Here is a 14,984-nt window from a genome sequence, read left to right as displayed (position 1 = left end):
CATTTATGATGTAATGAGGAATGCTGCATGCCTCTATATCCCCACTATCATGTTTTTCATTGAAAGATGAAAAGAACATGACATTCATGATGGCATCAAAATTATGCAAGTGTATAATGTAACAACTTCAGAATGAATGCATTAATTCCACCCACCAGCAAAATATTGCTGAAAATAATACAACAAAGGCTACAATCATACATTGAGCAAGAACTACCCAAAGTTCAGGCTGGTTTCAGAAAAAGTTGAGGAACAAGAGACATTATTGTCAATGTTAGATGGATACTGGAGAAGAGCAAAGAATGCCAAAAGCCCCTATACTTTTGCTTTATCGGCTACTGCAAAGCTTTTGACTGTGTGGATCATAATAAACTATGAAGAATTCTAGCACAAATGGGACTATCCAAACAAATAACTCAGCTGATAATGATCCTCTACAAAAATCAAGAAGCTGCAGTGAGAACAGAATATGGCAACACCGATTGGTGTCAGGCAAGGATGAAGCTTGTCACCTTACCTGTTCAACCTTTAAGGTGAAGCCATCTTTAGAAAAGCAAATTTGGAAGAAGAGTGTTGATTTCAAAGTTGGTGGCTGAAATCTAAACAACCTGCGCTATGTAGATGATATAACGCTCATCACCAGCAGCAAAGAAGACGTGCTGTATCTACTGAGAACGTCAAAACCAAAAGTCATAACATGGGATTAGAACTGAACATAAACAAGACGAAGATCATGAACACGGAAAATAATGAAGATTTTGAGCTTGAAGGCAAAGGATTTCCATCTCTTGGGCTCTTTCGTAAACAAAGAAGCAACTAGCAGGAAGAAATATTCCACAGAATAGCACTTGGTCGCTCTTCAATGAAGGCTCTCAACAAAGTATTCAAAGGCAAGGAAATAACACTCCAAATGAAGATCAGACTTGTCCATGCACTTATTTTCTCAGTGGTCAATTATAGATGTGAAAACTGGACACTACGGAAACAATACAGAAAGAAGATTGACTCATTTGAGCTTTGGTGCTGGAGAACGATTTTATGAATGCTGTGGACCAACAGAAGAACTAACAAATCAATTCTGGAAGAGATCAAACTGGCTATGTCGCTCAAAGCCAAATGATGAAGTTACGACTGTCTTATTTTAGTCACACTGTCAGAAGAGAACGATCATTGGAGAAGGACATTATGTTTGGAAAGATTGAGAGGAACCAGGTGAAGAGGGTGACCTGCAATGAGATGGCTGGATATGTTGAAAACAACCTTGGGGTGATGCTGGAGGGCCTTACCGAACTACAACAAAACTGATCTCTTTTTAGATTTGTAATTCATCAAGTCGCTAGGACTCAAACACAAGTCAATGGCACCTAGCACCACACACACACATATAATGTAACATTGTTTACAAATGAAATCAAAGTGAAATTATTTTGCATGTTAAGATACTTAGCACAAAAAGACACCACTTTGAATCGGTAAGATCTTCTGTGCCTCTATCTGTTTCAGTGAGCATCTCTTTAAGGGGGTTGAAAGAGTGGAATACATGCTTCACAGTACACTTCTCCCTCTGTATTCGCGGTTTCAGCATTCACTGTTTTGATTATTCACGGTTTTTAGCTTGCTGGCTCCCCCCCCCAAATTACATCAGCTTGCATAGAGAAATCACTGATTCCAAGCATTTACAGAGAAAATCGCTGATTCCCAGCACTTTCTTCACCGTGTTTTGCCTCTACTTCAGGAACAGACCAGGTCTCCCACCATGTTATTCGTGGTTTCACTATATTCACGATGGTTTTTAATAGAAAATAGTGAATAACATGAAAAAGTTATTTGCATTTTTTCTGTATTTGCGGTTCTGTTAATCCCCTATCACAGTGAATACGGAGGGAGAAGTGTATATGGAGTTCCTTCACAATGTGAACTAAATGAAGTCAAACATTTCACTGATTCTCCTACCCTCATCTATCCTTCCAAGTACTTTTTCCAACACTACAAGAATAAAGTTTCATATTATTTGCTATACTGCTCAACGGCAGACCATCCAAGTAGTTTACAACGTACAAGTAATAGTACAGAAGAGCAATTAACATGGAACATAGGACAGAAAGGAGAAAACAGTTATGCTGTGGCAGCATCTAAAGCACACCATATCCCTATTGGACAAGTCCAGCGGACTGAGGAGGGGATAAAAAGAGAGGGGACTAACATCAAGTTTTATTTAAAATCTGATAAAACGCTTATAAAAATTTTCTAAGCGATTTACAATAATAAAAATAGGAATATGAGAACATATAAAAGACAGACGTAAACCATGACTAACTTGAGGCTCAGGTAAAAGGGTAGAACAACAATCTGATTAAACAAAGAGGAACAAATAAGGGAAAACCATTTAGGGGAGGGTTAAGAACCACCTATAATAGGGCTGAATTTTGAACATTCATGAGCCTCAAGGACAAGGCGAGATGTAGCGAAAAGAGAACAAGACCAGTGCCCTAAGGCTAGTCTCAGTTAGGGCACTGGTCTTTGACCTGGGGGTCGCCGCGTGAGCGTACTGCTGGGCACAATGGACCACTGGTCTGACCCAGCAGCGTCAATTCTTATGTTCTTTAATTTCCCATATACTGAAAGTGGGAAAGAAGCAAAAGTAAAAGCCTGAAGCACCGCTTTTGCTGCCTCTCCCATTACATTACACTACATTCTAGTTTTAAAGTGTTGGCGGAATATGTCCATTCTAGGCGGATTATAACATTAATAAGAGAGATCCACATGTCTAGGAATAACAGCACTATTGAGCAAAAAGCTATAAAAACTAGACAAAAACATCAAGAATCACTGGATAGGCCTCATTTATAAAGCAAGAGAGTATTTAACATTTTCCAAAACTAGAAATAATTTCTACAGAATCTTGTAGCAGTGGGTATGGAGTCCCAATTTGCTGCTGCCTGATATGATAGAGAAAAAGAACATAAGAAATGCCGCTGCTGGGTCAGACCAGTGGTCCATCATGCCCAGCAGTCTGCTCACACGGCGGCCCTTTGGTCAAAGACCAGCACCCTAACTGAGACTAACCCTACCAGAATACGTCCTTGTTCAGCAGGAACTTGTCTAACTTTGTCTTGAATCCCTGGAGGGTGTTTTCCCCTATGACAGACTCCGGAAGAGCGTTCCAGTTTTCTACCACTCTCTGGGTGAAGAAGAACTTCCTTATGTTCGTAAGGAATCTATCCCCTTTCAATTTTAGAGTGCGCCTTCTTGTTCCCCCTACTTTGGAGAGGGTGAACAACCTGTCCTTATCTACTAAGTCTATCCCCTTCAGTACCTTGAATGTTTAGATCATGTCCCCTCTCAAGCTCCTCTGTTCGAGGGAGAAGAGGCCCAGTTTCTCTAATCTTTCGCTGTACGGCAGCTCCTCCAACCCCTTAACCATCTTAGTCGCTATTTCACAGGCTTCAGCTTATGGACTGCAAACTCAAGAGTGACAACACACTGAACTTACACATGTATTATGTAGACCTAAAAACAGCACAGGAATTGTTTTTAACCAGCACTACATGGATGTTTTTACACCTATTTATTGAAAATGAAGTCAGACAAAGCTGAGCTGGAACATGTCTCCATCAATTGTTACTTTTGAGCTGAGATACATCTCACCATAACGCTGTACTCACCAGAACCTCTTTTCAATCTTCTCCTGGCAAGTTTTATTTGATCCTGAAGAATCTGTACCCAGTCTCGTGGACCAGGAATTTTGTCAACATGGTTAGCAGTGCAGTATTTTTCTGTGAACACTAAAGGGAAAATCCAAAATGACATTGGCAATAAATGCATAGCAGCACTAGGATCCCACAAAACATCAGTTCAGTTCCTTGCGACTCTGGTGAAGTAGCACTTCACTGCTCCATGTAAACCACTTTGATTGTGTAAACCAGTATTTCTCAACTCAATCCTGGAGTATCTTCTTGTAAGTCAGTTTTTCAGGATATCCATCATTAATATGCATGAAATAAATTTGCATATAATGAAGGCAGTATATGCAAATCAAGTTGATGCATATCTATTGTGGACATCCTGAAAACCTGGTGAGGGGGTAGTCCAGGACCGAGTTAAGAAACACAGGTGTAAAGAAGTATATCAAGACCCATCCCCCCTTCAGCAGTTGAGAAACAAGAGATACAACTAATATCTCATTATCTGCATCTGTTTTTATCTATATTTCTAATGATGTAGTATTGCAAGTATACTAGAGAACCAGTGCTTGGAAGAGAGCACTGGCATTGGTGACTGACTAGTGCAGTGATGTAGCTTTATCAAACTTTATATTATTTTGGTATAACTGTGAACACAACAGAACTAAAAACAAAGCCAAACATGCAATCTGGGTGTGTTGATGCTTGAGAACCCCCAATGCTGAACCAACACCCTCCAAGGAGAGCTAATTTGTGTTTGAGGTTAGCACCCCTAATCACTTTAGAATTGATGGGTAAACTAGATGGAAAAGGATGGCAGATAAAGACTATGGGGCTCATCATCAAAACTTAAACACATCTAAAAACCCCCTCAAGTCGGCAGTTGGATGACCTAAAAGACAGGTCATCCAAGTGGCGAAGTATCCAGGGACTCTTTGGGCTTCTGAATGCTGCTGTGCGCCCAGAGCTAAAAGGAGCATATTTGGAGGAGTGGTTGGGACGGGACTTGGGCTGACCTCGATTTAGTTGTCCTGCAGGGATAATCAAATTTTTTACTAGACTTTCTGGACAGAACTTATATGTTGTGAATTAGATGATGTAAAAACAGGTATAAGTGCCCAAAAAGTATCCAAAGTGATCAGATAACCACTGCAGAGACCCCTGCACACTCCCCCAGTGTTCAGTGACCCCCTCACCCCCCCACAAAGATTGGAATAAAAACATACAAACCTGTCTCCAGAACATCAGCCCCTAGTAAACATAGTAACATAGTAGATGACGGCAGATAAAGACCCGAATGGTCCATCCAGTCTGCCCAACCTGATTCAATTTAAATTATTTTTTAAAATTTTTTAAAATTTTTCTTCTTAGCTATTTCTGGGCAAGAATCCAAAGCTTTACCCGGTACTGTGCTTGGGTTCCAACTGCCAAAATCTCTGTTAAGACTTACTCTAGCCCATCTACACAAAGGAAAACTTAGTAGAGCTGCACACAGGTCTTTTAAATAGCCTAGGGTGTGGGCTAGTGAACCATAGAGAGGAGGACCCAGGTTCATAAGCCCACCAAAACCCTACTGTACTGCCATATAGGTGGCACCTGCAACCAAAAGGGCTACTGGGGTTGTAGACAGGTGGATAGAGTGGGTTTGGGGGGGGGGGGGGGGGGCGGCTCACCATAACCTATAATGGAATTCTGGTGAGATGTTTATGTGATACCCTTTTTGTGTAGTTCATGTTTGGGTGGCCAGTCCATCATAATGCTGACCCTTCCAATGTCCAAAAGGTTTGGGACTTGGACAAAATTTTGGCCAAGAATGTGGTATAAAGATAGACGAGCTGGCGGTCTGGATGTCCAGATAGACTATTCTGGAAAAAAATTTACATATATTTTTTGAGAATGGACATTTTCCTGCTGCTGACTTTGAGCCTCTAGCACCATACTTCAGAATCGGACTTAGACGTTTGCATAGAAGCTAATATTTTATTGAAATAGCCAGTATGTTAGGTAGCCCTTGTTGTCAATGGGGTCCCTCAACTCCAAAACAAAAAAAGAAATAGGGATATATTAAAAAAAACAAAAAACAACCTCATAAAGAGGGCTTTTTCAGAAAAAAATAACAAACAGCTTCTCCATAAGAAGAAAGTTCAAGAATTTTCAATATCCAACTTACAGAAAACAAGCAAAGCGTTTCCCCATGCAGCTTGCTCAAATACCTCTGCTGGATATGCTTTAAGGGTGCATCGTCCTTTTGCTGATGCTATTTGCACAGACTACCATCAGATTGTTTGACACCTGACGCAGGCACTTTTTGCAAAACACAGCACTTTATATATTTTCTTTATGTTGGATATACAAATAAAATTCTTGAACTTCCAACTTGTGGAGAAGCTGTTTTTTTTTTGAAGAAGCCCTCTTGGACAAGTTCTCCTTTATAATTTTTTTTTTTTGTTATTAAGAAAGAAATAAACAAAAAGACAGTAGGGGATATGTTGTCATAGGATAATTGTTCTTTCTTTTGTTTGTCCTTCAGCTCCAACCACCGCACTAACACTAGAGATAGAAAAAGAAAACATTAAGGGCTCGCTAGGGTTTTTAGCGCACGCACAAAATTACCGTGTGTTAAGGCCCTAGCACACTTTTGTAAAAGGAGCCCTAAATGAGATGAATGCTAAGGATTGTACCTCACTGATGTCAGGGAAATTCATGCACAAAATTTCACTGGAGAAATGTTATGAATTTCACATAAAGCTGAGCTATGTTATTGGTGTCAGTCAGGCACTATTTTCTACCATTACATTCAAATATTTTAATACACCCTCTGAAATACAGTTAGAAGTATATTCTTTTTTCTTTTTATTCATCTATGAATAAGTCACACGGTTCTTTGAACCTGCATCTAAAAGATCACAGAATATTTTACAGCCACAGAAGTTACCATACTGTATAATTAAGAACATAAGCAATGCCTCTGCTGGGTCAGACCTGAGGTCCATCGTGCCCAGCAGCCCGCTCACGTGGCGGCCCAACAGGTCCAGGACCTGTGCAGTAATCCTCTATCTATACCCCTCTATCCCCTTCTCCAGCAGGAAATTGTCCAATCCTTTCTTGAACCCCAGTACCGTACTCTGCCCTATTACGCTCTCTGGAAGCACATTGGCTAAGGCTCTTAACATTTGCATCTCCTCTTCCCATTGGCTAAGGCTCTTTGCACCTGCATTGTGATGTCATAGAGCTTTATGGTTATAGAAACCTAGAAACATGATGGCAGATAAAGGCCAAATGGTCCATCCGCAGCATCCACTATCTCCTCCTCTCCCATAAGAACATAAGCAATGCCTCCGCTGGGTCAGACCTGAGGTCCATCGTGCCCAGCAGCCCACTCACGCGGTGGCTCCAGGACCTGTGCAGTGATCTTCTATTTATACCCTTCTATCCCCCTTTCCATCAGGAAATTGTCCAATCCTTTCTTAAACCCCAATACCGTACTCTGCCCTATTACGTCTTCTGGAAGCGCATTCCAGGTATCCACCACACGCTGGGTAAAGAAGAACTTCCTAGCATTTGTTTTGAATCTGTCCCCTTTCAGTTTTTCCGAATGCCCTCTTGTTCTTATATTTTTTGAAAGTTTGAAGAATCTGTCCCTCTCTACTCTCTCTATGCTCCTCATGATCTTATAAGTTAGATAAACTGAAACCCAAGAGGGTAACTTGAGAACCAATTGCAAAAGCAGGGCTTCAAGTCCAGGTACTCCTAGCAATTAGGCCCAAGCTCCGAGAACAGTTCACTCACCAACATATTCTACCACTTTTCAGTATACACACAAGTAAACAATTATGTACAATACATGTTATTGTACTCTGCTTAGGTGTACGCGGATTTTAAATAGTCAACTGAGCTGTTTATGAAGATTCAACTCGACTCATTATCCGCATTTCACTTTTAACTCTGTGTCATGCATTAGTTGAATAAGGTTCATTTAAGTAAAATATCAATGAGTCTAACTGCTCAATTGATCTATAAAAGCTTAGTTTAAAAGAATAAGTCAATTTCAGAACGTACCCTTTATTGCTCCCACAATATTTTGATCCAGGCCTTTTCGGTTGTCATTAAGCCCTCTTTTTCTCTTTCCATTGGGCAAGGAATTGGCCAAAGTCTTGTCATCGAAAAACGCACACACCAATTTTCTGAACAGCAGGCTTCCTGAGCGTGTGTAATTTGATAAAATAGAGTCCAGCTGAGATTTAGCCATAAACACACCAAATCCTTCAGCAAGTTGCACTTCTGGCTACCAAAAAAACACACAAGCATGATCTTAGTGCTCTTTGAATAAAACGCCACAATGCATTAATTTCCCACTTAAAGTACTGCTAGATCCAAGTACAGGGCAAGAGGCAATGGATAGACTGTTTCACCATGCTGATCTACAGGAAATATTTTTAGATTCCAACTACAAGAGGCTTTTGTCACTTCAGCTTTTACAGTGATCTTAGGGATCCCAGCACTTATCGTAGCTTAAAATGGCATCCTGCAGTAAGAGCCAAATCGATGCGTGCTAAAAACTTGTATTTGATTTCTCATGGTGGTGGGGGCGTGGGGGGGCACGTCTGTGCTATCAGTCAGAGCAGCTACGTTACCATGCGTTGATTAGCACAGGATTGTCATGAGTTCTCACCATGCTGTAATATTTTTTAATGACCATGTGCTAATGGTGACATTAGCACAAACCCATTAATGCAAAAGAAAAAAAAAAAAGCACAATTGGTCATTTTACTGTAGTTAAAATGATCTTAGCACATAGGAAAAGCCCATGTAAGAGCACACTGAGGCCACTTTATAGCACAGTTTCATAAAAGAACCCCTTAGTTACAATATATACTCAAATATAAACAGAGACTTGGGCCAAAAAATGGCTCAAAAATGAGGACCATCCAGCTGTGCACCCCCCATCCCCTCTCCCGGACCTGTTGTAAGCCACCCCTGGGCCTGCCTTGAGTACTGGTGGTCCAGCAGTGCCACTAAAGGAAATGACTGCTGCAAGTTCCTGTGGTCTTGCCACAGGGACTCCTTTATGTAGTAACTCATCTTTTTGCAAAATAAATGTTTCATTCATTAAACTTATTTGCTTGTACATAAAAATGCACAAAGTGAGGCCCAACCAAAGTTAAATGCAATATACAGTAAAGTCATGGTAAAGTATTAAAACTATTAAACTAAACAGAATAAATAAAACAGTAAAAAATATAAAACATACAAACAAATTTATAATCACTCCTTTCCTAATCCAATTAGCCATGAGAGAAGAATGGCTTCTACTTGAAGAAGAAAAATCAGGAAATGCATTTATTGGCCATGTTTAAACTGGATCAACAGGTCTGTAAACAGATACATCTACTATTTTAAGATATGCAGAAGAAAACCATTAATTATGTCTTATATTTCAAGTAAGCCAGCCACATGGTTGATGCTGCTGCTTTAAGTTATCCGTAATGCGAGTCACATAACCTTAGTTATGACAGCACTGGCTACATTCTAGCAATTAAAAAAAGAAAAAGAAATGCAGTTTTAAATAAATCCTTCGTTCTCTTAGGCATTCTACTGTACTGCTTCCCTCCCTCCTCAGATCGCTGGGCTCTGCTAGCCCAACCCAATGTGACTTGGAGCTCTTTTTAATTATTATAGCTTCGGCCAACCCTATAGAATCATTCACCATTCTATTCCTGGAACAAGTAGGAATTTGCTCTATAACGGATGTACCTTACAGGGAACAGGGCTAGATTCACTAAGCTTTGCGAGCCTTCTCTGACCCGATTCACTAACCTCCTGGCCGATTAACCTCCCGATCCGATCCGTGCATGCAAATGAGGGGAAATGGCATGCAAAGTAGGAAGACAGTGATTCATTAAACAGAAGAAGGAACACCAATCGGGCTGGCCGATCCAAAAAGAAGCGACTGCTCACGTCCTGCTCTCTGCCGCCCTGAAATCCCAGCCCTGCAGCCCTGAAATCCCAGTGTCAAAACAAAAATAAAACATTTTAAACACATCTCCTTTGTGCAAAAAGCACAAGAAGGCAAGCTCTGCTGACTATCCTGCTCTCTGCCGCCCTGTCCCTGCCAACTCTTCTTGCTCTCTGCCGCCCTTCCCACAGTGCAAGCCTGTGGTTTTTAAACCGCCGGTTAAAAGCATGTTCTGTTCCATTTGCAGTGTGTTCTATCCTGGCTAAAGCGTGTTCTGTTCCATGAGGCATATTTGCATATAACAGAGGTGACAGGCATGCAAATCTGCCTCATATATATTCATTAGGGATATCTTGAAAACCCAACTGGCTGGGTCCCCTAGGATAGGTAAGCAGAGAGGATTGATACCAGTTTTTGATATTTAATTGGCAGTTTTGTTTTCTTTTGCAACTGGAAAGAAGTGCCTATATGTTTAAGAGAAAGGAGGTAACAGATCACACTTTCACTTGGACACATGCACATATCAGCACCTTTACTGAAGCTCATACACACTGCTCAGAATTGACTCCCCAGTCATTAGAAGCAGTATAGAAGCTTCCAATAAACAATACTTTAAGTGCAAGAAATTTTAGTAAGGCTACTATTTATGAGCAGAAGAACAGGCCACAATTTCATTATAGTTTGGACATGTGCACAAACAGCTGCGATTACTGTGAAACCTTTGTGCATATGTGCCCAGCTGGCTTCTCCTGATTAATGCACTGGTTCTGCATGTTTCAAACTTGCATATCATTAGTTTTTTGCATGCTCATGGCTCTACCGCAAGCCTTTCTTTTATCAGCCTCTCAGTTTGTCTAGTGGTCAGGCCAGGCCAGTCCAGCCCTGGATATAGTGAACACTTTTTAGTCTTGCATCTGCATATCAATTTCTGTTGCTTCTGGAATATAAGCCTCCTTATGCCGTAAATAAATCCCAGGATCAAGGGGACAGAGGCTCCCTATGAAACCCACATCAAGAGCAGCTATCAGTTGCCATGCAGAGACTCTTTACAGCATGTGAACCTGTGGCTAAACCCATTACACAGCGCATGAAGTCTTCATGGCTGGAAGCTGCAAGTGCTGTCTGTAACCAGCACCCTGGAATACAGCCTAACTGCAAGTATGAAGGCTGTGCGTCAGTTAACTTGTCCCTTAGCAACCCAACATTATTAATTACCTAGTGCTATACACAAATAGCCCTGGGCAGCTACACCATTAACATTACTCTAAAAGCTTTTTCTGTTATATTATTATTATTAATCAGAGCAGTTGGACTGGTGCTAGAGACTAAACGAATTAGCAGCAATCTCCTTTTCATTACCAATTTACTGCTCCAGAAAGGTGCAATTTTCCTGTCTATTTATCTACAAGAGAGCACAGCTTGCAAACTTAAATCCTGTAATTTTTATTTGCTAGCACAGATGGGGGCAGGACTCTTTCCTTTTTGGTTCAACAATTTAAACAACAGTTCTAAATAATGTATTTGCTATGTGAGTTTTTTCAGCTGTTAGCCTAGTTAACAAAAGCTGATGAACAAATGGTCCCAGTGACAAACAAACAACCCCCCCAAAAAAAACAAACAAACAAACAACTGAAGAGCAGTTTTCCAAAACTCACTCAGTCCAATTTTTTATCACTTTTGAGCTATGTGATTAATTTTGTTCATCAAGGCAAAATTCATTTACTGTAGCCTTTTTCTGAGCTTTGGTACAACACTAAGCTCCAGTAAATTAATCTTGCTTTGATCAGCAAAATTAATCGCAAAGCTCAAAACTGACAAAAAAAATTTGGACTGAGTGAGTTTTGGAAAAGTGCTCGTCATTTGGTCCTAATTTAATCTGAGCCACAAATAATTATCTGGAACACCTCTTTCAAGTTAGAAAACTGAATTTAATTCATTATTTTCCAACCTTATTCAAAAGCAACCCATGGAAAAGATATCTAAAGCAGTTTGAAGTGATGGGTTGATCTCTTCATTGATAGGTGGTTATCAATTTCTACTCCTAAGATTCGGGATTGTAATTCTAATGGGAAGTCTATGTCATCTACTGTGATCTTTGGAGTGTAGCGTGAGTCAGTCACGGGTCCTAGGCAAATGAATTTTGTCTTTATTCTTATTTAGTTTGAGGTGATGGGTTGAGGTCCAGTTTTCTATGATGTGGACACATTTTTTGACTAATGAAGCTATTATAGCTAGTATATTTGTTATGTCATTTGCATAGGTGAAATGTTTTACATGTATGTGTGCGAGATCTAGGTTGAACTCTGTTGGTGAGAGTTAGGATCTTTAGGGGACCCATTTAGAGGGTGCCAGCTATCAGAAAGTTCTCCATCCTTACCTATCACATAATGCCGAGTGGTGAGGAAACCTTGGAACCAGGAAAGGACCAGGCCGTTGAATCCAAAATCATTGAAGATCTCAGACATTTGCTCAAAGTCTACTAGGCAAATGTACTAATTAGGTCAAATTGGATTACGATTGCGTTGTGACCTTTGCTTGGTAGTTCTTTTCTATATGTTACTAGCGCCATGACCACTGTCTCAATGCTGTGATTTTCTCTGCATCCCGATTGTGATGGGTGGAGGATATTGAAGTGTTGTAACATTCAAGTTGTTCTGTTACATATCCCTCCATCATTTTGATGAATAGAGGAATGGAAGCTACTGGCTGATAATTGATCACATCAAAGAGACTGAGTTTTTGGTTGTTGGGAATGGGCATTAAGATAATTCCTTCTCCTGATTTGGGGAAAGGCCAGTTTTTAGGCAATAAGTTGAGCCATTGGGTTATTTTTCCTATGGTTGTTGGAGGTAAGTAAGATGGGCAGGCATCAAGGCTGTAGTATGCTTTGGAGTATTTTAAGAGAAGCCGGTTTGTGTCTTTGAATGTAATCACTTCCAAATCATTCCAAGATCTATTTGCTGGTATTTCCATAGGTGGTTTTGTTGCAGTAGGTCTGGCTGGATTGGTGGAGGGTAGCTGGTCTCATGTGGAATGAATTTTTGTTTTAAAATAGTTGGCCAGTTCTGGGGCTGTTGGAATAGAGGGGATGTTGCTATTTGTGATCTTCTTTGTGTTGGTAAGGCTATCTAATATTGAGAACAGTTAATAATAACAACAACCTTATTTTTGTATACCGCAATACCGCAAACAGTTCTAAGTGGTTTACAAAGGAAGAGACTGTAAACAGACAGCGATATTACAAAAATTTCCAAAATTACGACAACATAATAAGATTCAGACAAATTCATCAGGAAAAGTTCAGAAAATCATCATTATAGATTTAATCAAACAAATTTATTAAAAAGGTAAGTTTTAATTGACTTTCTAAAGGTTTGGTAAGAAAATGCATTTGAGATATACTTACAGCCTCTTTTACAAAGCCCTGCTAGCGGCTGCGCTGCACTAATGGCCCCGAAGCCCATAGAGATTTAAAGGGCTTCAGGGCTGCTGCCGTGCGGCTTTGTAAAAGAGGCCGTTAGTTCAACATTTATTCCATTGGAATGATAATGTTCTATCTAGGAATCTCTTATAGATACAACCCTTCAAAGAAGGAAAACAAATAAGCACTACGTGTACTTAAAACAAAGGCAACCAAAATTAAACAGAATTCTTGCCTCAAATGGCAACCAATGAAGATGTTAATAAAATGGGCTCACGTGATCATATTTTTTTAACCCAAAATCAAATGAACTGCAGTATTTTGTATTACAGGTACTTGTATTCTATTTAAAGTTTTTTAATGAGATGCCAAATAAATAATATTACAATAGTCAAGGGCAGATAGAATTAAAGACTGGACCAATAGCTTAAAAGAAGCTAGGTCGAAATATTTTTAATGGTTTGAAGTTTCCAAAGAATCGCAAAGCATTTTTTTGTCATTGAATCGGTATGATCTTCTAAAATTAAATGACAAACTAATGTTACACCCAAGATCTTGAAGTATTCTATCCATGATATTATCATTCGGACTGGCAAGAAAAAACTTTAATTTCTGAGTTAAGCTTAGGTTTGAATAGTATGCAGCAGATGGGGTGTTGGCAAGAGTCACTGTTTATTTCTACCATTAGTAGTTCTAGTGAGAAAAGAGTTATAGATTCCCTGATTTTGATGTGAAAAATTATTTCTGCAATATTTCCAGCCACCCCCCCCCCCCCCCCCCCCCCCGGCAACCAATTCTCAATAGGTGGGTGATTTTGTAGCCTAGTGGGCACAGTGGTTGTAATCTGGAGTCATCTTGCTTTGGTATCCATGTTTTGGTTAGGAATAGAAACCTAGGTTGTAATTTATTGAGTAGATCTTTTATAGTTTCAGTCTTGCTGACCACTGATCTTGCATTAATATATCCACATGGGACTGAGGTGAGTATAACTTCATTAGTATAAGTGGTCCTCTATACTCCCCAGGGAAAGGACAGTACAAATGTTCAAAACACCAGAGTTTCAATGCCAAATTTACTAAGTGCTCTCCCCCCCACAGCCGCAGAATAGGAGAAGGGCTTTGGAGAATCAGATGCTACCAAGTGTGAGACCTGTTGGGGATGGATGTGGGGATAACAGGGAAGGGGAGACGGGAATATTGGCCACCATTTAAATAGCAATATCTAGAAGCTAGCCCTAGGGCCCATTTATCATGTCCAGGAAAGAGCCGTGGCTGTGTGGATTCAACCAAGCACTTTGCTCTGAGGCAGGTATATAAAATATGGAAAAATCTTAAGACAATTGTGAGTAAAAGCTCATGATATTGCAGCCTAAGGTGGCCTATTCCAGTTTTTGCTAGGAACTTAATGCAGAAACTGCTGGACCAAGTAAAATAATTTAATTTGGGTAAGATAAATAAAATAAAACAAACACACAAAAAAATTTCTCCCTACCACAACCAAACATTCAATGTAAAAATGATCTGGACTCCTAAATCTCTGACAAGCCAGGCCTCCAAAGTACCGCACAGTTGAAGCACATGATGTGGAAATGACAGAAGACTGTAAAATCTATCTGTCTATATATGAAGCAGATGCTCACACACTACATTAGCTTTAAAAATGCAGAGATTACTGCATCAGTGTACAGAACTGAAAAGCTAGTGTCTCTGACTTCTCTCCTTCCCAGTCAAATTCTTACAAATCATATCTTTTTACCAAATACTTTCTTAATTCCACCTGCTCTGGAATGCAGAACACAGGCTGAACTTGAGGATGGCAGCTTTGGACATTTAAGCAGCCAGTAAGTCAGAAGGCTACATAATGAAGGAGCTTTATCCTGCATGAACAGAGGTGAAAAAATTCTGTAGTTCCTTTTTTGGCAGCT

At 40.0% G+C, this 14,984-nt stretch overlaps 1 protein-coding gene across 7 annotated transcripts in view; it reads right to left on the bottom strand.

The window, feature by feature from the left end:
* BEND7 (BEN domain containing 7) overlaps window positions 1–14,984 on the bottom strand; it is a 103,643-nt gene that overhangs the window by 20,147 nt on the left and 68,512 nt on the right. For 6 of the 7 annotated variants that reach the window (XM_033957854.1, XM_033957853.1, XM_033957851.1 and 3 more), the window contains 2 exons: window positions 7,743–7,968; window positions 3,666–3,785 (listed from right to left, as the gene is read on the bottom strand). In XM_033957854.1, coding sequence (XP_033813745.1) covers window positions 3,666–3,785; window positions 7,743–7,968 — 346 coding nt within the window. The remainder of the gene's footprint in view (window positions 1–3,665; window positions 3,786–7,742; window positions 7,969–14,984) is intronic. The other variant, XR_004540593.1, reaches the window with a different exon arrangement.

Source organism: Geotrypetes seraphini, chromosome 9 (assembly GCF_902459505.1).
Source record: "Geotrypetes seraphini chromosome 9, aGeoSer1.1, whole genome shotgun sequence".
In the NCBI taxonomy this organism is placed as follows: Eukaryota; Metazoa; Chordata; class Amphibia; order Gymnophiona; family Dermophiidae; genus Geotrypetes; species Geotrypetes seraphini.
This window is presented reverse-complemented; position numbering and strand designations above follow the sequence as displayed.